The sequence below is a fragment of the Clarias gariepinus genome, chromosome 9 (assembly GCF_024256425.1).
Source record: "Clarias gariepinus isolate MV-2021 ecotype Netherlands chromosome 9, CGAR_prim_01v2, whole genome shotgun sequence".
Taxonomy (NCBI): domain Eukaryota; kingdom Metazoa; phylum Chordata; class Actinopteri; order Siluriformes; family Clariidae; genus Clarias; species Clarias gariepinus.
In genome coordinates, this window is record NC_071108.1 from 24,842,665 (window position 1) to 24,866,065 (window position 23,401).

Here is a 23,401-nt window from a genome sequence, read left to right on the forward strand (position 1 = left end):
CGAGTAGAGATTCTACTGCATGAATGTTAACCAGCTTGTAGTTTGTAGTTCATTCTTACAGTAATGAGTTATTAGAAATAGTTTAAAGGTTAAAGCTAAAAATAAGCTGATCAGCTTTAATGTAATCAGTGATATTAATATTTCAGGTTGAAGCCCACATACCTGTCTTTCTATACAGCGGAACCCTCTGCATAATTTAGAAATACAAAGAAATAAAATTTTGTAAGGTGATCTTATACCTTGTTGTACTTATTACATAGTCAGTTAAATACACTCACTGTTTAATGTAGATGATTACATCCGACACATTGACTGTTCAAAACATTACTTTTACTCAACATTTTATTCTGTGCAGTTCAGGTATTTCACATGCCCTCACCTCGGACTGCTGTAACTTTTCTCTAACGACCCACGTTGTTTATCTCATAGTGGGGTTCCACATCATTGCATTAATTAACAGAATTAATGCGGGTGCTTCGTAGGGGCATTACAGTCGTTGCACATATTCTATGTATTTACGGTGAACTATCGCATTGTTTGGCTCTGTTGTGTGATGTAAATAGACATGCTCACTTTGAGGGCAACATTTGTCTAAAAATGTGATGGACTGCTTTGAGGTAATCTGGCACAAAACTTCGTATAACATCCCTTCTACTCAACATTTTGAATAAATGTATGGCACAGATTTAACTTCAGGCAAATAACAAACGAGTGGCAAAGCTTGATTAAATGTGAAATAAAATCGGCTTGACAGACATACAGATATACAGACATACAGACAGACATACAGATATATAGACATATGGACAGACAGACAGACATACAGACAGAATTTTTTCTGGTTTCTAGTCAATATATGAAATATATGAAAAGTAAGGAGTTTTTAAAGAGTAAGTTCTGATTAATGTACAGACAAAAACCCTACTTTTATTTACAGTATATAGATACTATAGTCAGTTTTGCATGAAGCTGTGACAAAATCAGCTGGACAGACATACGGAAAGAACTTTTTCTGAGATTGGTTTCTGGTCCATAAGTGAAATATTTATGCAAAGATTTACAGTAACATACTGTAAGTAAGCTCTTGAAAATGAACATAGAAATAACCAAACTTAAATCTGTGGATGATAGTGGAAAGCATGTCACAGCTACATCACTCAGGAGTGTATAGGTAATGCTTTCAGTTATTATAAAAGTTATTATTACTGCATAACTATTGAAAAGTAACCAACAAAAATATATTACAGTGGCAAGTTACTTTTGTTCTTAAGTATTTACTAAGTTCCACCTACTCTTTAACTTGATCATATACCTTTCTGCCCTGAAAACCCCTGTGTAGTAAAATCCCCATGAGGATGAACTTCACAGCTAGCAGTGAAAGAACAATATGTCTGCATTGTTGAATGCACATTCTATTTAAACAAATTCTCATAATTATTAATCTTTTTTTCCCTGTAACTGCTAGGGTCTGATAATAGGATGTACTGCTTGGTGGGAAATGTGTGTAAAAATATTAGTAAAAAAAAAGAAAAAGGAAGGCATAGAGAGTAGAATAAAGAAGTTGGAGTGCCCACACATCCTAGATGCTTATTTCTTTAGATTGAATCTAAACGGAGCAAAGAAATGAGGAAAGTGCAAAGTTTGGAGTGCATTATAACTCTAAAATTGTTTCGGGTCTATTTTAAGCTTATGTTGGGTAGGGTAGTTTAAAAAGACTGCTGACCAACATGGTTTGTAAGCATACTGTAGTTTATGCTGACCAACTTGATACATTATTCCTTTATCTTGTTTACATTCAAACAATTTTGAAACTTAAATGAAAGACACTACAATTGACAAGATTGATAAAGTGAAATACTTTTATTGGAAAAAGCATGTTTATGTCAAATTTAGAAAGGAAAAGCAGGGGAAATGTATGGAAAGCATATGGTTTGTTTACTACAGAGAGGATAGGTTCAGCCTGTTTCTTCTTGTAAAATAGCCATCTTGCTAAAGCCATGTGTAGTTAATCTGTTTTTTAAGGACATCAATGTAAAATATACTTGTGTGTCAAGCACGTGAAAGAATTGAATCCTCATTTTATAGCCTTGATGGTGAAAATGAGGAATATTTGAATCGTAGCTTTGGAGCTTTATAGCAAGTGATGGTCATGCAGTTAGATGGGTAAGCTTTGGCAAGCCCTGCCTTAACCAGTGAAGTGCTTTGGTGTGGGTAACAGATTAGAAACTTAAAAATAAATTTGAGCCACAAAAGCAAAAAACAATAGAAAAAAAAAAGGCTAATGGAGCTAAGAGGGCTTTGCATCTTATATCGCCAAAGCCAATAAACCATTTAAATAAAGGACATTAACTAGACAATATTTAATGGCTGTAGAACTTGTAGTATCACTGAAGTCATAATGAAAACAGTCTCTCAGTTCTGCTCTCAGGAGGTTTCCAGCAATGTCCCAATGACTTCCTTCAGAAAGCCACCGGTGCCTAAGTTGGAATTTAAAGAATTTGCTTTTATCTTCCTTTTTAATAGAGTACATGTATAATTTGGTTCAATAAATTTGTATTAGAAATGCTGTACCCTGTGTGCGTGTGTGTGTGTGTGTGTGTGTGTGTGTGTGTGTGTGTGTGTGTGCGTGCGTGTGCGTGTGTGTGTGTGTGTGCGTGCGTGCGTGCGTGGGATTTGTTTATTATACTAAGGATCTAATTGATGGTGTTTTTATTTGGGATATTAGTTGTACCAGTTGGCACACCACAGGGCATTTAGCATAATTTGTTCTCTCATACTTAAAAATGAACACGTTAAACCAAAAGAACTCACTGACAAGTCGAAACATTGTTCACTTTTTTCCTGGCATACATTTACTAGCAGTTCTGCTATTGTTACTGTACTTTAAAGTTGCAAAAAGCTGTCTAAAATTAAAGCTCAATTAAATTAAATTGAACTGAAAAAGCCCAGCTTACGTGAATGAACTGTAATCACTGTAGTAATTGTAATACCTGTAGTCTGATACCAAAGTCCCGGGATAACTAAACTGAGTAAAAGGTATGTAGTGAGGATTTAATTCTGAAATTGCATGTTAGTGTTCAGACCTCAGCGAAACTGGAAAAGAAAAGCATATCAGCTTTAAGATTTGCTGAACCAGGAGCTATTTTATAAGGAGCTAAAGAAATAGGCTGGAAACAAATCTGTTCAATTGAACTGCATTTGCAGTGATTAGTGTGATAATTACAGTACCACTTGGACTGTTCATGCTGAAAAAAATGGCAGTACTGTGTACTAGATTCTGATTAGATTTTTGATTTTATTTTAATGCATACTTTCTCATGCAGATATCATCATATTAGTCTTTTTTCTTTTTTGTTGGTAACCTTTCACTTCTACACTACTGCTCAAAAGTTTGGGATCACTTTGTTTTTTTCAGATCTTTCTTTTATTTTTTGTGTTGTTTAGTGATTTATTTTCTACATTCTACAAAAATACTGGGGATTTCAAAACGATGAAATAACACATATGGAATTAGGTAATTATGTAACAACAAAAACAGTCAGTTGTTATTTTAAGGCCTTTCTGGAAAAATTCTTGCAAGAACAGTTTTGTCAAGTGCACTTGCAAAACCCATCAAGCTCCATGATGAAACTGGCTCATATTAAGACCTTCCCAGGGAAGGAAGATCAAATCGTATTTCTGCTGCAGAGGAGAAGTTCCTTTAGAGTTACCAGTCTTAGAAATCACTAATTAACAGCACCTTAGGTTAGAGCCATTATGAAGGCTTTACAGATCATAAATAGCAGATACATCTCAACATGAAGTGTTCAAAAGAGATTATTGCATGTTTTAGGTGCCTTCAGCATTGCTTTACAATGTAGAAAGCAATTAAAATCAGGAACCACCATGATTAAAAATTAATCCCAAACTTTTGAGCATTAGTACAGTATGTTACATTTAACAAGAAAGAAAATTATAACTATTTTATTCTTATGATACAACACTGCCTAATCTCTCTCTCTCTGTGTGTGTGTGTGTGTGTGCGCGTGTGTGTGTGCGCGTGTGTGTGTGCGCGTGTGTGTGTGCGCGCGTGTGTGTGTGTGTGTGTTGTTCATTCATGCTTTGATTCAGCTGGAAGACCTGATGGCTGCTTTAGAGAAAACACGACAAGAGCTGGATGTGACTAAGCAGCAGCTATCCTCCACACAAAACTGTCTTGCTGAGAGAGAAAGTCACCTGAGCAGCATGAGGCAAGAGCGTCGAAAACAACTAGAGGACATTCTAGAAATGAAGTGAGTATTTATGTATCATCATTGAGTGAGTGTGTGGTTGTTGCATTCAAAATGACTGGGCATATAGAGCAATAAAGCACCATCAAAATTTTCGTTAAGCTTGAACATTCCTCCATGTAAGCTAGTCAGATGATTTGGAAGGCTTTTGGGGATGGTGCAATGAGCGCAGAACAAATGCTTTAAAGATGGTCAAAATCAGTTGAAAGTGTTCCATGTTCTGGAACAAGCAGAACACCTGCGAATGTTGATTGTGTATTGGCTGCAGCCAAAGACTAGTGACCGACAGTGTGAAAACTAGAATGTTGGAGACCAGGTCAACAACCTTAACTCTGATGTGAAGGGTATTCAGGTTCCTTTCTATCATTTTTTTTTGAGGTTTTGTGCTGCATTGGCTTTTCTGAGGGGTCAAGCCAGGTAGGTTGACCTTTAGTTCCCATGGACATAGACAGGCCTTGGTATATTAGATAGGCTTGATTCCATATATATACCCGCACTCGTAATTCTTACATCTACTAGGCTAAGATGGGAGAAATGTATGCGCCTATGTACCATAACAGTCATAATGTTCTTTGGGATGAACTGGAACAGAGATTAAGAGCCAGGCCTCCTCGTTAAACATCAGTGCCTGAACTTATGTGCTCTACAGAATTAATTGGCACGAATTTCAAACAAAACACTCTAAGAAGAATGGAGGCTGTGATATCTGCAAAAGCAGGCCCAACTCCAGATTGTATTACTGTTTACGTATGTATTTGCGTACAATGTCATTGCAGGCTTGGCCAAATACTTTTGCCCATACAGTGTATTACTGTAACTCCCTTGCTGCCACAGAAACCAGGATATGGATGAGCACATTGGCAAAGTACTGAAACAAGGACATTGCTGTTGTCCTGACGTTACCTGCATCCAAAGAAGGCTCAGCAGCCTTCTACTTTTTAGAAAAAAGAGGCCGCCTTCATCCGTGTATTGATTACCACATACTAACTCGGATCAAAGTGGCTTAGATTACTCTGGTTTTCTTTGGCACTAAATTAATACAAATATTAGAACACAGTGGTACCAAGATTTCTACAAAGCTGGACCAACACATAGCTGCTTATAACCGGATCCTCATCCTTTAAGAGTAAGAGTGGGAAAACACCTCTATAGCACTAGTTATTTTAAGTACTGCATTATGTCAGCATCATATATCTGTGATTTATTATGTGCTCTGCAATATGCTTGGCAATTTTGTGCCTGTATGCTACACAGATGCTACTGTGATTTATTTACTATTTTACCTACAGTATGTCCAACAAGTTCTGACTCAAGTCCTAGACAAAAAAACTTTTAGAGGGTAAAAGTGTAAACTTCACATTTTTATAATCTTATTTTGGGAATATAAGAAGGCTCTACTAAACATAAGGAAAAAGTGGGCATACATTTTTACTTGGTGAATCTGATAAATACAAGAAGTGTAAGTTTAAGAAGTGCGGTTTTCTTTTATGGAGACGGTTGTCCAACCAGATTGAGAAGGAAATCAGCTGGTTTAGGGTTAGGGCCTCATCACTGAAAGCCAACTCTTTTTGAAGTTCCTCCTGCAGTGCTCTCTGATAAGCTGTAATGAGGGCCCATTCATTCCAACTCCTTTGTGCCACCGGCATGATGAAGGTGAGGGCATACTTAGCAGACAGCTTGTTACCATATTGATTTTTAAAGAGTTGCTTTCTAAATGTTCTAATCTCAGATAAGGGCTTAAACACCTCCTTGAGGAAGGAAGTTTCTTATACAGTAGTTGCACCATGTGCACCATGGACCATGTCTACTTCCCATGTGTGGAAGCCCACTCTTTTGCCATCCATGTAAGCAGGGAGATAATGTACAGTAGGCTACTTTAGGCCATTTAAGAATGTTTGGTGCAGAACCTGGATGGAGTGTGTGCATTGTATAGAGAGCAATGTAGCAGAAATCCTCTGTAATCAAGGAGTTTACTTTTAAATATTTTAGGTGCAAATAGCTTGGAGTCATGGGAAGCAACAACGGTTTAAGTCACTTTCTAGTGCTCACAGGTGGTTGGATTGTCCATGTTTTGCAGCATTTCAGTGGTGTGTTGCTTATGTTATTATTGTAGTTGACAGATTTTCTGTTGCCACAAGTTTACCATACTTATACCATCTTGATTGCCTCTGTCTGTGGTGATGGTTGACTCTTAAAGTCCTGGTCTTATTGGAGATTGCTGACTCAGTGGTAGTGCAGAGGTTACAGTGCTGCATTCTTTTCTGGCCAGCTGTTTAAATCTCCACTATATAAGTTTATTGCCTAGCTCTTTTTTTTTTTTTTTTTTTTTAGTAAAAAGGATTATAACATTTATATATACAGTATATACAAACCTGTTGTTTTTATATTCAAGTGTTTATTATCTATGCCCATGATATTACATGATAGATATGTTATGATATTATTATTATTATTATTATTATTATTATTAAATTTGTGTATCATTCATTATTTACTAATTTTATTTATTTGTATTCTTTTATATTGTATTTTTTTATATACTATTTAATATCTAACATTGTTTCGTTACCTCTCTAACAACAATGTGCTTACACTACACTTTGCATTTGTAAGCTATTCATGGTATATGCTATACTGCTGCAGTATTCTGTAAATTGTTGTATTACTACATCTCACTTTATGCTACATCACATTAAATTCACACATTTTTTATGTCTTATAATACCGATACTTCATGTCTTTTCTCGTTTGTTGATGTGATGTCCTGTATTGTGACTTGGAGTACATAACTGCAATGATGGGGCCAGAGAGAGGAAAAAGGCATTTCCACAATGTGTTTACAATTATAGCAGTATATAAATAATTCCACTATAAAAGTAATTTTAGTTCATGAAATCTGCTACATACCTTATCTCTTAAACACCTAGCAGTGATTATATCCTAACTATTGGAATTCTATGTAACTGTACAGTACATAAAACTTTTTTTTTGTACTTAGAAAGGCATAGATCCTAAACTATGTCTCATAAACTATGTGGTTTTCATCTTTTTTGTACCAAAGTGAAGTGTTTGTGTTTTTGTGCGAAGAAAACCTCAAATAGATGGTAAACAGATAAAGTTTACACTGCTGTGTTTACTCTTGTCAGCCTGTACAGGGCGGCACATGAACCCTGCACTGTGTTGTTCATGCACTGTTTATATTCACATATGCTTGGTGCATGCTCCTAAAAGATGAAAATCGTTTTTGTGCTTTGTAATTCTATGTAGCATCATAATATGACACATATCTGCCCATATTCTGCCCACTTCATGCTCACTCAATTATTATTATTAATATCTTTATTAATTATAAAGGCAGTCAATAAATTATACTGTATACAGTAAATGATTTTGTACTACTGAAGAAATTTAAATTTAAAGTTAAGGCTATACTGATGCACACTTTCTCTCTTAAATGCTTAGCAGTTGTTATAAACTAACTATCCAGATTCTGAGTAACTGTGCTTTTTTGGGGCATATTCACAAATCATAAACCCTTAAAAATAAAAATAACTGGTTGGTGAATATAAATACTATAATGCTTTTTATTTGAAAAAAAAAAAAAATGACTTGCCAGTAAACTTGCCCTCAGGATGTATTGGAGATTTAAATAGCTAGTCAATGATAACACAGTCCCGGACCTCCTGCATTACAGCAACTGGACAATGAGGATGCAGCACTGTTACTCCTGCCCTACAGCATTTGGTCCATGAGGAAACAGCCCTATAATTAATATTCCTATGAAACAAAAAAAAATTAACAGGAAAAATGTGAATGAAAAGAGAAACAACCCTGATAAAAATGAAGAACAAAATTGAAAAATGAAAAAAAAAACTGAAACAAAAATTAAAAACATTTATCAGTGAAAGAAAAGTGAAGAACACTGAAAGATCTTTTTTGGTTGATTTATTTTTGTTTAAATGTTTTACATTTGTTTATTCTTTTTTGCATATTGCTTATTTTATTTAATGTTTTTAAAAGATCACATCTTAAAATTGCATCTTAGTGGTTGAGTATGCAAATGTTTGGTTAATTATGTCTTAAAATCAGCATTGTTGTACATTGAATAGAATTTACACCTCCTTCAGTTCCAGCAGTTTGAGTTTGATCCTGAGATTGGGTGGAGGTATAGAAAGTTTTACATGACTTTTCTAGTGTTTGTGTGAGTACTCTCTGGGCCTCTGATTTACTCCAAAACATGCAATTAGACAAATTAATTGATAATTGCAATTTTTTTTATCTTATATACGTACATATGTTTATCAAGATATATTTACATATATAAATACAAAATAATTTGAATAATTTAAAATATGAAAAAAATTCCTGTCATTGATACATAGCGTTGTGAGCGTTTTTTTCTCCTTTTTACCCACCCTCCTCTTTTTCTATGTTTTACTATGTGCTAACCTTACACAGAGGGTGAGTGAAAAAGAGAGAGCCCGCTCCCCTGTGAGTGACAGGCTAGTGGAGCTGCCCTCACAAAGCTCCCCTTAATTCAGATAGACAACCAATTTACATATAAGTGGATTCAGATGGCAAAGCCAAGGGCGCCCTGTCTCCAACTGTGCCTTCACTTCTGATTTCTCTCTCTCTCTCTCTCTCTCTCTCTCTCTCTCTCTCTCTCTCATATTTCTTGAACAGTACGACAGTGTTTAAGGTTGTGGTATTTGGATAGCTTTGCTGAGGATTGAGACACTAATTTGAGTGAGTGCTTCGATCCCAAAAGCAGTTATGGCCTTACAGCCCTTTTAGCTGAAAGTAAAGAAGTCTGGGAGAATTACAGCAGGAAAAGTCTGCCAATGGGTCACATGACTCTCATGGGGAGACTAGTTGAGCTATGTTATCTGTGTGTCTGTGTGTGGGGGTCTGAATGTATTTAACCTGACATTTTTGTCCAATTATTTGAGCATGTACTGTATCATACAGGGCAAGCCAAAGGTTCGCCCCTGATTATAAACAATCATATACTAGATGAAAACATGAATGTTGAGTATATACTATCTTAAATTTTAAGTATATACTATCTTAAATTCTATGAATACATCTTTTGTCTGTGTATATCATACACACTTTAGGAAAAGGAAAATAGCGTGATGTATAATGTATATAATAATAATATAATATTAATAACTTTATAATATTATTATCACAATATTATTATCACAATATTACCATATTATATATATTATATAAACTTATATATATATATATATATAAACTTTTAGCAATCAATTTAGTATTAAAATATTTATATACGTTTTTAACACAGTTCTTGAGATATTGTCTGAGTGTGTGAGTGGAAGGGCATGTTTTAGCCTGGTTGTCAGAGCCCTGTCTGCACGGCTAATTTGGGGAATGTAACCTGAATTTTTTGCATTACCTTGAATAGGGAGGTCAGTTCTCTGGCTCTGAGCCAGATATCTGGGTTTTTAAAACTTTAAAACTTTTTAATTTAAGATTCTTGGTGTGTGGGCATAAATGGGCCCTGCTTTAAATCAGAAAAACAGGAATTTCGGGAAAACCAGCAGTCCAATTGTTTAAAAACGTAATAGCACCTGTTTTCTTTTCGGAAATAATAATAATAATAATAATAATAATAATAATAATAATAAACAATTAATATATAAAAATCCCGGATCAGTGTGCATGGAGTTTACATATTCTTATTGTGCTTGGTGGGTTCCTCCAGTACTCCAGTGGAGCTTTACACACTTAGCCTGTTTCTATTATATTTAAAATAAATTGGAGAACACTTGTATTGTGATTTTGGGATACTCTTTCATGCCAAACATTTTCAACTTATTGAGATCCTTGGGGTTTCTCTTGTGAACTGCCCTCTTTATTTGAGACCACATATTTTAAATTTGATTCACATCTGGAGACTGAAAGGACTATTGTATAACCTTGTTTTTGTGTTGCTGCAACCATTTATGTCTTGGACTCACACCACAAATTTAAGCATCTGACAGGGGCAACCAGAATTTTGCCTAAAATGTTTTGGTTTTAAATGGAATGCCTCTGACCTTGAAAAGAACCCCTGGACAGCTGTCCAGGTCCTGGGATACCTTACCAACGTGGAGTCTTTGCATGCATCCCCTTTTCATGACAAACATGATGGAGTTGTGCATGGCTAAAAACCAAAATTTGTGTCTCAACTAACTATTCTAGATGTAATGTTTCTTGGCAGAGTTCAGATGCTGGGATTTGTGTCTTGTTCTCAGTAAGGGCTTCTTTGATGGAACTCATCCAAAAAGGTTTTGTTCATAGAGGTGGTGACTCACTGTTGATTTCGAAATTACATTTGCTGTTCTGTACAGTAACTGATCTTGGTGCTCCTCTATGCATTTGTCTTTTACCTTACTGTATGGGCAATATGCTGATACATCCTCTTCCTGGAAAATCTTCAACAGCTTCATATGTGAAGCATCTTTATTATTTCCCTGATAACCATACCCCAATCTATCCAACATTTTTTCTCAATTAAGTTGTGGATGCTTTGGTTTTTCCTATGTTAATTTCACATGTACTGTAGATTTTCCGGGTCTCGACATTTTGGAAAATGCCTGTGTCATCAGGGATTCAAAAAAATCCATTTATAGAAAACCTTGTTATTCAGTATATTTAGGTAGTCAGCTTGCTATTTTTTTGTCCATTTAACATTGCTGAATCTAGATGTGACAAACTGTGGCAACCGCAGATCATAAAACTGCCCCACATGCTTGTGCAGTAGGCAAAGGGCATGGTGGGTGCATCATTTCATCTGCCTCTATTCTTACACTTATTGATTGAAAGCTGCTGGATTTTGCATGGTAGTGGTTAGGTTTTTGGCCTCGGACCTCCAGCATCAAGAGTTCGATTCCCACTTCAGATCTGTATGTGTGGAGTTATTGTGGTGTTGTCTATGGCATAGGTTGTGTTTAATGTGTTTAAAATCAGGGAATAATGCTCATCCTGCACTTTATTCTGTGAAAGATTGTTAGTGGTGGTAAAGCTTCCCTAATGCATGGCACAGGAATTATGTTCGCATACAGACTGAAACATTTAGGAAGCTTATAAAGATCCTTGCCCAGGTGCAGAGTGTTTATACTGATTGCCTGTCGATTGGTGTCGCATAGGAACTAGTATAGGGCCTGTTATCGAGCCTTATAAAAACCTGTACAAATGGCTACTGTGCCTTCTGAAACAGCATATGGTGTTACAGGCAGAGAAAAATAAGTAAGAAGCCTGTGGAGATGTGGAGACCTGCCCTGTTAGTGGTGCAAATCTAAGAAAAATGTCTCTCACACTCTGCACTTGAGTCTGGCACTTTGTTCACAGAAACCATAATGTATTTTAATCCAGATGGGATCAGTACGCCTTTGTTTCCATGGATTCACCAAAGGCTCAAACTAAATTCTGTGGGCTATCAAAACTGCAGATAAAGAGACTCAATTTCTTCTTCACCATAGTATGTCACATCCTGTGGCCAGTATTGAAAACTTAATTTTCCGTTTATCAAAGTTTGTTGCAACCCCTTCAGTTTACCTCTCATCCGTCTTTCTCACATGCCTTTCAAAAAACAACCTATTTTCCATTGCTTTTCATCTGATCTTAATTAATTAAGGTAAACACACTGAAACATACCATATTTGATTGCCGTCAAGTTAATTTGGCTGTAATGAGCCAGCAAACGCACACATAACACTTGTGCCTCACAAGAAATCATTCTAACAAATTATTGTGCAGTCTCGATTTTAGAGCTTAGAGAATTCCTGAAGTGCATTGCACATAAGGCCAAGGTTTTGCAAAAAGGCGTGTCAAAATAGACCCATAGCCAGGCTCTTGTAGGTCACATGAGTAAAACTGCCATGCATAGTTTGTTCTGCTGCCTGACTGAACTGTTTGAAGGGTAAGATAACTTTTTCATGTAGACCTTGCAGATCAAAACCTGGAAGCTACCCAGCTATTGTCCAAGACCTGGTCAAAAACTGGTCCAAACTGTCAGCACATTCTTTGAGTTCAGCTCTGCTCTTGTTGAAGGTGCTTTACAGTGATTAAAGTGTATCCATTAATATTTTAAAGTGGTTAGATGCTCCTAACGCTTTCATAAAATCACTGCCAATTTGATGTCAGTTGGTGCCTGGAGCAGTGCCACACAATCGAGTTTGGAAAGTGAGACTGAAGCCGCTTTACGGCTAAGTATGAATGACACACTACAGTATAACAAGAAAAAGAATGAATAAAAGTTACAATAACTGAAACAGTGGTTCCCAACCCTGGCCCAGCAGGATCCCCCTGCCCTGCACATTTAAGTGTTTTACCTGCTGCAAGTACACCTGATTTAACTAATCAGGTAGTTAACAGCCTTCTCTGGGTTGAAGCAGGTGTGGTAGAGCAAGGAAAAACACAAATGTGTAGAGCAGGGAGTCCGCCAGGACCAGGGTTCAGAACCACTGACCTGAACCACTTGAAATTTAAGTGACAACCCCTTTCTGTGCTTCAGTACCTCCCTGGAAAAGATTTTCAGGTGACGCCATGTTTGACAGCTGACACCAATAAGTTTAGAAGCGCAAGACCCAATCTTGTCAAACATTTTCTTTCTCCCATCAACACTCCACTGGTTTATCATTTTAGCCTGCTTAAGCGTGTTTTCTTTTGCATCCGATTAGATTTGCAACCCATTGTTGTTGTGTTTTATAATTGGGACTGATGAAGTACCAGACCCTGTTATCCTTTGTTTAGCCAGCCTTATTTCTGAATTTTTTGGCTCCCCTAGGACACAGCCTTTTTTCTGACCATTATCTTGTCCTGTAGTTCTCTTACAGTCTCTACTGTACGTCTCCCAATCTCTTAACCTTCTTTCTCTGATTCCAACCTTGAAATGACTGCCATTTTAGCGCAATGCTTCTGGCTGAATCTCCGTTGCCTTGTGTCTTGGTCTGAAAGTTCTTCTTACAGATTCACATTAGATTGTTATTGACACAGTCTCTGTAACTAGTCCAGCACTGGCTAAATAGTCCAGTATATTGTTGAAATAGACCAGTGGTGGGCAAAGAACACAAACACCTGTACAGTAAAAGTAGAGATATCCTAGTTAAAATATTACTGAAGTAAAAGTAGACGTTCTCCATTTTAATTTGTACTTAAGTAAAAGTACAAAAGTACTCACCTTTAAATTCATGCAAGTATTAATATTAGCACTTACAGTAGCCTGTCATAGTAAAAATATCTCTCTCTTCTCCCTTCCCATTCTGATTGTGCTATTTCATTGTTGTCTGCAACCATCTTTAATTTCCGCACACCTGCTGCATGATTGAGTGCCTAACAAAGGCAAAAATATTCAGCAAGTGTTCCTGCTTTAAATACTATGCAGCACTGTTGTTATATAATGCAATGTCATGCAAGAATATGGTAAAATAGAAAATGATTATGTTAAAATGATTATAATGTATATGTACGTGTACTATGCACTAGACAATATGTACCAAACAAGCTGCTGGATTTGTCGAAATGGGTGCCAGTCTCAATTTGGTTGATGCTAGATCTAAGGCGACAGAGAACCAATGTAAACAAGCCCTAATAATTTTAGACAAATGCTGTGTTGTGCAAAATGCGCAACTCGCACAACTAGTAATCTTGTTTTGTATTAATTTCAGTCATCCCCAGTGAAGCTGTATTTAGTCAGATGGAGCTGTTGCCCTTTTTGCTTACCTATTTTATACATTGAGTACGCTGCTTGGCCAAAATAGTTGCCACTTTTAAAGCATCAAATTACTGGTCTGCATCAAACATTAAACAAAGATGTTCTATGGAGACTTAAAGTGACTGGAGTTGGATTGAGACCCCTTCAACACATTTAAACCTGGAAGTATAATGGTGAACTCTCAGCTTCGAAGGAGAAATGAGGTCAGAATAAAATCATGAATGGGGATTACTTACAGTAAAAGTTGCATAGTAAACAAATCTACAGTGTAAATCAACTATGGTTAATAGTTAAAGTTACATGCACATGCAGTCTACATGCCAAATGCAATGAAAATTCATAAGACTGAGAATAAAGTGTGTGGCCATAAAAAAAATCAGTTGTTAGTAATGGTAATCTTAAAAAAATGCTCTAATTATGGGAGCATAAAGGGGAAGACTGTCGTGCAATCTGATGAATCCAGATATACCCTATTCAAGAGTGATAAGTGCGCCAGGGTAAGACAGAATGTGCATAAAGCAATGGACCCCATCATGTACAGTGGCCAAAGTGCTTTGTGTACAAAGCCTCTAGAGGTAGTGTTTTTTTATGGGGTTGCTTCAGTTGGCCATGCCTAGGCTCAGCAAAATTATGTGGCAATAAAATGAAGTCAGCTGAGTACCTGAATCTATTGAATGGTCAGAATAGCCCATTAATGCATTTTTCTTCCCTGATGGCACGGCATATCCCCGGGCTCAAATTGTGGAAGAGTGCTTCTGCCATGAGGAATTATTTTTACACATGAAGTGGCCACCACATTGCATGCCATAATCAAAGCTAAACTCAGTCAAATGAAATCTTAGAATGTGCAACTTTTTTTTTTGGCCAAGCAGTGTATATTTTCCTTATTCTCTTTCCCTCATTTTTAAGTGACGGATTCCTTTCGGTTGGCTGCACCAAATGTGCTGAGAAATTGTTCTACTGATTTGCCTGTTAAACTTGGCCATTGAATTGGGGATGATAACTAAGGTTAAGCACACAACTCCAACTGTGGCATATCTGTGAGGAAAAAAAAATCCACTGTCAGACACAACCATGGAAAGAGGAAGGAGATTACTGGCTGGAAGAGATCTGTAGACTGGCACAACTGAGGTGGATGTAACATATTCTGAAATCTAAAAGACTATTTTGTTTCACCAGTGTTTGGTGCTGAGCAGCTGCTTTGTGCACAAGCTGTCTGTTCAGATGTCGTAGATGAATTAAGCTGGAGAGCTCATGGGAAATTTATACTGGGTGGAGCTCCACTATTTAGCATTTTCCTTTTGTATCTTTTAGGCATCAGCCCCAATGATAAAATTTAGCTTTAAATCCTTTACATTCTTAAAATTTTTGAATATGGTAAATGCTTTTTAAAGAAGAATATGAAAAAGTCGTCTTTAAGATAAATCTCTAAATCAACCTCAAAAAAATGACAAAGACAATCTGTGATAATCTGTATCTGATAATCTCTAGATGTCTAATCATGATGAACCACTAGATGAACTGACCATTCATTGATGAAAATTACTTTGGCTTCATTCCTTTCAAACAGTTCCTTTTAGGCAATGACATGCCAAGAAAGACATATTACAGTTTTTTATTTTATTTTTTTAGAATGCAAGACCATTGGTATGGTAGACGGAGGTTTAAAAAAGGTAAATTAATTATTATGCTGTTGATGTGTTGAATAAACTTTCCAGGCATTTCCCTGACATCATTTGTAAATGAGTGGCTTGGACCACCAAGGGATGCACTGAACATGCATCCACATGGCATTATGCAAAAAGGATCATAGCCAGAAATACTTCTATATCTTATACTTATATACCTGAATGCTTGTTAATTTACAAGTGCTTTTAGGATAAAAATGTGTGAAAATGAAATCGCAAAGAGCTGATAGAAGTTATGATAATGCAGACCAGTACTCTGTATATTGTAACATGGTTTAATCCCCTGGAACCTACAGTTCTTTTGTCTTAGAAAAGCCCGGCATATATTGGTGGTATCAACCTGTATCACAGTCTTAAAGATCCGTGCTATATTGATTTCCCATGACATTTTTTCTCAGTTGTACGCAATGGATAAACCTTTGAGTACACATGACTTTGCTTTAGATTACTAAATGCTTTGGAAAGAAGAAGGGAATTTTGGAAGCTTGGACAAAAGTTTTAAAAGCGATGCATACTAAACAAATAAAGGGGTGAAAACACTGTGTACCAGATTATGATCTGGTGTTAGTGTAACTGTGGTTGGAATCTTAGGTGTAAGGGGGGCCATAAGTTAAATATTCTTTAAATGTTAAGACCTATTTTTGTGAACATTGTGAGATGATACAGTACACTTTCCAGTGGGTCAGTCGAAACCTCAGCTTCTCTCTTTGTAGCATGTATATTCCTCAGGGTGGAGCTGAGCATGTTCATGGGTTCCAGTTTTTCACTACTGCTGTACAGGGCAGATTTGGTAGCAAAGGACTTTCTCTGCTTTACCAGTTAATTAAACCTAACAGATAAGTATTTGAGACTTATACTGTGTTGTACTGTAACATGGCATCTTATTGGGGACAACACACAGTGGACTCTGGATCTTCTGCGACTGGTGGAGTCACAGAAGTTTGACATAGCACAAGTTTGACATAGTAATACTTTCTTTACCTGCTTACTTCTGGGGCAAACACTGGTGTGTCTAAACTTTTAACCTTGAAATATTGGTTTAGTTCATGTTTAAACACAAGTGAGGTATGGTTTTGTCATGCTTTTGTTACTAGGGTAAGAATGTAAACTGATTGAGATTACAGCATAAATGCAGACAACTAGATTAATTTTTGTGGAAAGCGTCCAAGATTTATACACTCAGAATAAAAGAAAAAAATACCTCTTTTTTTGCATTTAGATATCCACCTTTTCCCTTTGCTCACTTCATTATTCTTTTTTTCTTTGGCTTGGGTTGGAAATGTTTCCTTCTGACATATAACAACGCCATTTGTCAAACATGAAAGATGTTAATTTGCAGAAGATCTGGAAGGAAACCCAAAACCATAATGGCTCCACTGAAACTATGTAATAGATTGATAAATTCCTTACTGAAGAGACCACGTACGGTTTCCATTTCTCTCCATCTCCTATCATACACTGAGCACTTTCCTTGAAAAAAGGTATTTGGCCGTATTTCATGAGCAAGAAATTGGAACAGACAGTGGTGGTGGGAGCTGATCTGATCTGATCTGCTGCCTTCGTCTACATCTCTCTCTCTCTCTCTCTCTCTCTCTCTCTCAGTTATACACACGCACACACACACATGCATTCATGCACACACATGCACACAGTTAAAGGGATATAGACATATATTAAACAGTTGAGATATATCTGGACATTAATATATGGTATAAAAAGACAGGTGTGTGGGTGTTTGTGTATGTAGAGTTCTTATTGAAATTATGTTTCTGCCCATGTTTAAATTGTAGAATTGTAGATGATAGTTCTGAGTGTCAGCAAAACAGCAATTAATATATATGACTATATTTTTACTCACTGTCATTGTCTGTACCACTTAATCCTTTGAACAGGTGTGCAAGGGGCCCGGAGCCTATCCTAGGGGACTTAGGGCATGAGGCAGGGTACATCAGTCCATCACAGGGCACATACATACACACTTTGACAAACACACACATTATGGGGCATTCAGGAACACCAATTAGCCTAATCTGCATGTCTTTGGACTGTGGGAGGAAACCGGTGTTCTCTATGCATACAGGAGCAGGAGTCGAACCTGGCTGGGAATCGAACCCAGACCCTGGATGTGCAAGGAGACAGTGCTAACCACTTAGCCACCATGCCGCTCAGAATACCTAAAATATCAATTAAAATAAAATAAAATGACATTAAATAAGAAAAGCCAAGTGTATGTGGTGTGTGTGTGTGTGTATTCTGATGATTTATGCAGCTGCATATGGTTCACTGATGTCACACGTCACGTTTTGCACATTTGTTTTTGATACTTATTATAATATTATATTTTACTTTTGCATTTGAAGAGACGATAAAGGCTAGTTAGTTTTTTGCTGGTTCAGTGGTCATTGGCATGGGATCAAAGGGTCCCGAAAATAATTGTGCATGTGTGTTTGTCTTTATGGTTAGAACCTGAAAATTGTGGTTTATATAAATAAAAGAAAGGTCTGTACATTGGTCAACACTTGCTCTTTCAATCTTACGTCATACTTTTGGGAATCCGAAACTAGTCTCAGAAAATGTTTTGTTTGTATGTTTATATCTGTCCAGACAAATTTCGTCAAAGCATAACCTGAAACTGGCCGGACAGAATTTAATGAAACACCAGTTCTTTGGGATTTGCTGTAGTTAAACCTGTGCCATAAAGAAACCAAAAAATTTTTTAAGTATAATGGACGTTATGAGCAGTGTTGTGCCAGATTAAAAGTTTTGACAGCGTACTGTGCATGTCCCAAACCATGGGCGAATCTTAAATTGACTGCTGGACAGGATTTATTTAAAATTTTGCAGTATTTACCTACAGTATCTTTCTGAAGTTTATCCTGCCCCATGCAGTATGTGTACTTCAAAGGGTGAATAAAAGTGATGTTATAAACAGCTATGTGCCAGATTTAATAAGCTACTTTTAAAAAACTTCTAATAAGCTACTTGCTTAATGTAACCTGCATCAATAGATATCAATAAGAAGAGATAAAATTAATATTTTCACTGATAAACTCACAGTGCTGATGTGGTAAAAGTGAGCTGGAGTCATTTTAAGACAAAATGTAATCTTTTTATCCGATCTACTGTTTCGATTTCTCCTCCGTGATTCACTCTCCGATTACCGTGTATTTAGCTGATGATAAATTAAGTTGAACTTGGCGTTAACAAGGTGTAAGATACTCAGTCTTACAAAATTGTATTTATTTTGTACAGTATCAATTAGATGGACAGAGAGTTCAGAACCATAATATTCAAACTCATAATATCACTGATTATATTAAGGCTGATTGCATGTGCACGTATGTGTAAATGACAGACAGTTAACAGAGTCCCATTTGAAAGGCAACCGTGCAACAGCAGGTTTTTCCAGCTAGATTTTCCCATCTTAGTGTGTTACCCACTCACCCTTACAGACAGGTTCCTGAGTAGAATCTGATGTCTCTATTCGTAGCATATGTGCTTATTGTGGGCTCCCATATGTTCTTCTTCACAGGATTTCCTTTCATTCCATCACTTCATTCTTTCTTCCTTCAAGTGTAAATCCTTTTGTTCAACATCTGTATCTTTTTTGCTCTGCATACTTGCCCTAGGAGTGAATATACTGTTTTTCCCCTTCACTCATTTAAGTCACATACTTTTTCATGTTATATAGCTTTGGTGCTCGGTCCTGAACATTTGTACACTACAGACGTATAATGTAAGGTTTGAACAAATAGAGAGTCAAGTGTTACAACACTAAAATTTACCTCATTTGAACTAACGACAAGTTGCTTTTGGATGCTTTGAAGATCTTATTATTTATACATTTGGCACTTTTACTTGGAGCATGGTAAATATGATTTATCGTTCTATGTAAGAAAGTGGTAAGAAAGCTCCCAACTCCATGGCATAACAAAATGAATGAAGTTTTGGTTTATTACCAAGTTATTTATCTGAGAACATGTAATTTAGTACCTGGTTTGCAGGTTATAAGGCTTGCAGTTATAAGAGGCTGGGTGGATTAATGGGTTCTGCCAGTTTAAGGGGTTAAATCTACCCAAGCCTTTTTTTTTTTTTTTTTTTAAATTTCTTTTGATTTTTTTAGCAACTTTGTACACAATTTGTTTGTTCATCAAAAAAAAGAAAGAAAGAAAATAAAAACAATATTAACCAGCATGACGGGATCTGTTAAAAGTTCCTATTAAAGATAGATAGATAGATAGATAGATAAATAGATAGATAGATATTTGCTCAAATGTAAAAAAAAAAGACAAAGATGAAGACACTTGCATTGATTGCATTAGCCCTTATAGAAAAAATGTCTTTTGTTGGTTCACAGACCCTGTGCTATGCTCGAGGACAATGAGTTACCCGGGCTGAGGGTGTGTCGTCCTGTCTGCATGTACATGTGGATGTCCTGTGTGGACTCAAGAATGTGTTTTGTATTTATACACACTAATTGTTCCTTACTTTATAGGTAAAATAGCTGAAAAGAACAGGAAGGGCAGGGATGATATGCGTGTGTGAGTGCGTGCGTGTGTGTGTGTGTGTGTGTGCGTGTGTGCGTGTGAGGTTCGAACCTGGTGACTGATTTGGGATTGGTAAAGAAAACGCGAAAAAGAAAATCCTCCCAAGGATAGTCTCTATGTGTATGCGTAAGTGTGTGAGTGTGTGTGTGTGAGTGTGTGGTGTATGTGTTTGTAGGCTAGGTTCCCTAATTGTTTGTTCTCACGTAAATGCATTCCTGTACTCATCATGGTCACAGTTGTGGTGCTATGAATGCAGGCAACTCCAATTTAAAGATATACAAGATAAAGGAGTATCCTACAGTAACTCACACACCCAAACTAACCTTGCATGTGTATTTCTTCTAAGTATTTTTACACACACTAACCATAGATCTTTAAAGACAAAGAGATAAAAGATACACTTGAACTGCAAGAGACACACAAAAAGATGCAGACACATGCACACATTCATTTTCAATATCAACATCCCAGCCGGGTGTTTGTTTAGCTTCGCTTCATGGATCGTCTATAGTTACTTTCTCTCTCTTTCCCTCATTCCATTTCAAATTTTTATCAGATACTGTAAAAGGTTCTTCTTTAATCTTGCTCCATTTGCTTACTCCCTTAATCCACTCTTTTGCCTTATAAACAACACTGTAACACAGAAGACTGCAATGGGGGCAGAGGACATACCCAGATCCATTAGGCTGCCCATAAAGAACATATGTGGGTAACTCAATAGCCAAACTAGCTGTCTATCAACATTTTAGCCACAACACATTCACACAGGCATGGATTTGAGCAAGATCATATAAACAGACTGAAGTATTTCAATAATTCCACAGACAGTTAGTCATAAATACCCATACACACAATATACACAAAACACCTAACAAAAACATACAAACACACACTGGCTTTATCAGTCTCATCTTGCTGTGATTCGCATTTCTCTTAGTACTATAAAGTTTCTGTGGGGGGTACGTGCGCCACAGTAATGACCTACCAGAAGAATGACATAAAAACGAAGGAATGTCAGAATTAGCCCCGAGAAAAAAAAAAAAGAAAGAAAAGAAAGGCACATGGAATTCATTATGTTTATTGGTACACAACTTCTACATACAGGCCTTTCTCCTTGTTCGCATTCATCCTTTGCCGAAAAAAGTGTGCTCTTTTTTGCATGCCAAAGGAAAGATATGGCCCATTCTCTGAAAAGGTGGTTAAAAACAAAAAGTTGTTCTTGTCCTATAGCCATGAAAGTTTAAAGCACTTTTTATGGTGAATGCTGGCCGTTTAGAGAATCACTGCCTCTGAGTCCCATTAATGTGTCAGTGTAAATATGATGCAAAAGTTCTCCACAAGCAGTGGAGATGTAAATCTTTGACATTAAATGCTTCAATTAGCTTTTGCATAATGACATTATTATATATGTCAGGGATTGATAAATCAGTAAAATATTTGTTAAATTAACTGACAATTAAAGTGTTATGTTTTTCAGAGTTCTATGTTTTGATTGCCTGGAAAATGACTTGACTAGGTTAGACTGTGAGCTCATTTACTGTAATAACATACAGTGATTTAGTTAGCTAGTTAGGTGCATTAATAGAGATGAATGAAAATGACTGGGAACAAAATATAAAGTTTTTAATGTTTTAAATCTACAAATTGTTTTTGAGCCCTTTTTAAAAACTTAGCAAGATGTTGCTTGTTTTTGGCTACCACATTACATGGTAATGGTTTGATGTTTTGCTGTTATGTTCTATTTAAAAGAAATTATTTGAAGCAGAGCAACCAGTAAACTGCCAGAAGGGTCATTTATGCATATGGAGAGTGCAGACTAGTCCATTGTGTCTGATCCCACATAAGAGTTACTGGAGCACAAATTGCTGAAAAACTTAATGCTTTGACATAAAGGTTTCAGAATACATGGTGCATTACAGCTTTCTGTATGCAAAGCTTGTATAAGCAGGTACATTACTGTATATGGCATACACCTACATATTTTTCTATTGGCACTGCAGATACCCAGTTCTATATCCACCCTGATGGATATAGATGCTCAATATTTTGCATGAATGCACTAAAAGAGTGCTGTTCATTGAACCCTTTCATATTCTGTTGAATCGTGAGCTGAAAAGATCTGCAACTAAAAGCATGAACTTGAGCGTCATTAACACGTACAGATATGTGTGCAAGCATCAAAGTCTTTGTTCGTTTAATTTCTATTATCGCAAATACAGGCATGCTGCATATTGATAGGGGTTCCCTGATGCCAGCAAATCATATACAGTATCGCAGAGATTTTTAAGAGCGATCAAAGGAACAAGGGAAAGAGAATGCATGAACATACAGATTTGTCTCCTATCATGCTAAATGAACATATCACTTTTCTTTAGTGGGTGAAGTTGTACATTTGACTTGTGAAAACTACTGCACTAAAAATGCACTTCATTTCAGAAAACAGTAGAGGTTGTCTATAATACCACTATTATACCATACTGAAAATAATGGCATTTTCCTTTGCACTGTTTGCAACAGCAATATTTTATTGTCCAAAGTGGGTTTTATGTTGTAAAAGAAGCTGCTACTCTATATTGATGCCCTTTGTAATCAGATCAGACTTCCTGTTTACTTGGGGTTACTTAAGTTTTAATGAAATATAAAAAAACAACTTCATGAATTGAATGACACAAACAATACAATACAATAAAACGTCTGTGTGCATAAAGTTTGCATGTTCTCCCCCGTGCTTGGTGGGTTTCCTCCCACAGTCCAAAGACATGTAGATTAGGCTGGTAATTTAGGTGTTCCCAAATTGCTCGTAGTGTGAATGAGTGTGTGAGTGTATGTGTGTGTGCCCTGCGATGGATTGGCACCCTGTCCAGGGTGTACCCTGCCTCGTGCCCTAAGCCTCCTGGGATAGGCTCCAGGGCCCCCGCGACCCTGAATACAGGATAAAGCGGTATAGAAGATGAGTGTGAGTCAGTGTATAGTTCTAACCTTGCATACATATATAATTCCCTCGCACACAATTCTGTGATAAAAAATATATATAATGTCCCACTTGTCATTCAGCAACATGGTTAACTGACTTGAGAGCTTACAGTATATCCATCTTATAGAGTGTGCCACAACCTGAAATGATGCATTTCTACCTCCTCCATGTGCAGCAGTACTGTATGTTAACACCGGGCA

The 23,401-nt window shown here is 36.7% G+C and overlaps 1 protein-coding gene across 1 annotated transcript in view; it reads left to right on the forward strand.

Moving 5' to 3' along the window:
* The window catches only part of LOC128530278 (ERC protein 2), a 243,404-nt gene that overhangs the window by 138,700 nt on the left and 81,303 nt on the right, over window positions 1-23,401 (forward strand). The window contains exon 11 of the mRNA XM_053504121.1: window positions 4,111-4,271. Within this exon, the coding sequence (XP_053360096.1) occupies window positions 4,111-4,271 (161 nt within the window). The remainder of the gene's footprint in view (window positions 1-4,110; window positions 4,272-23,401) is intronic.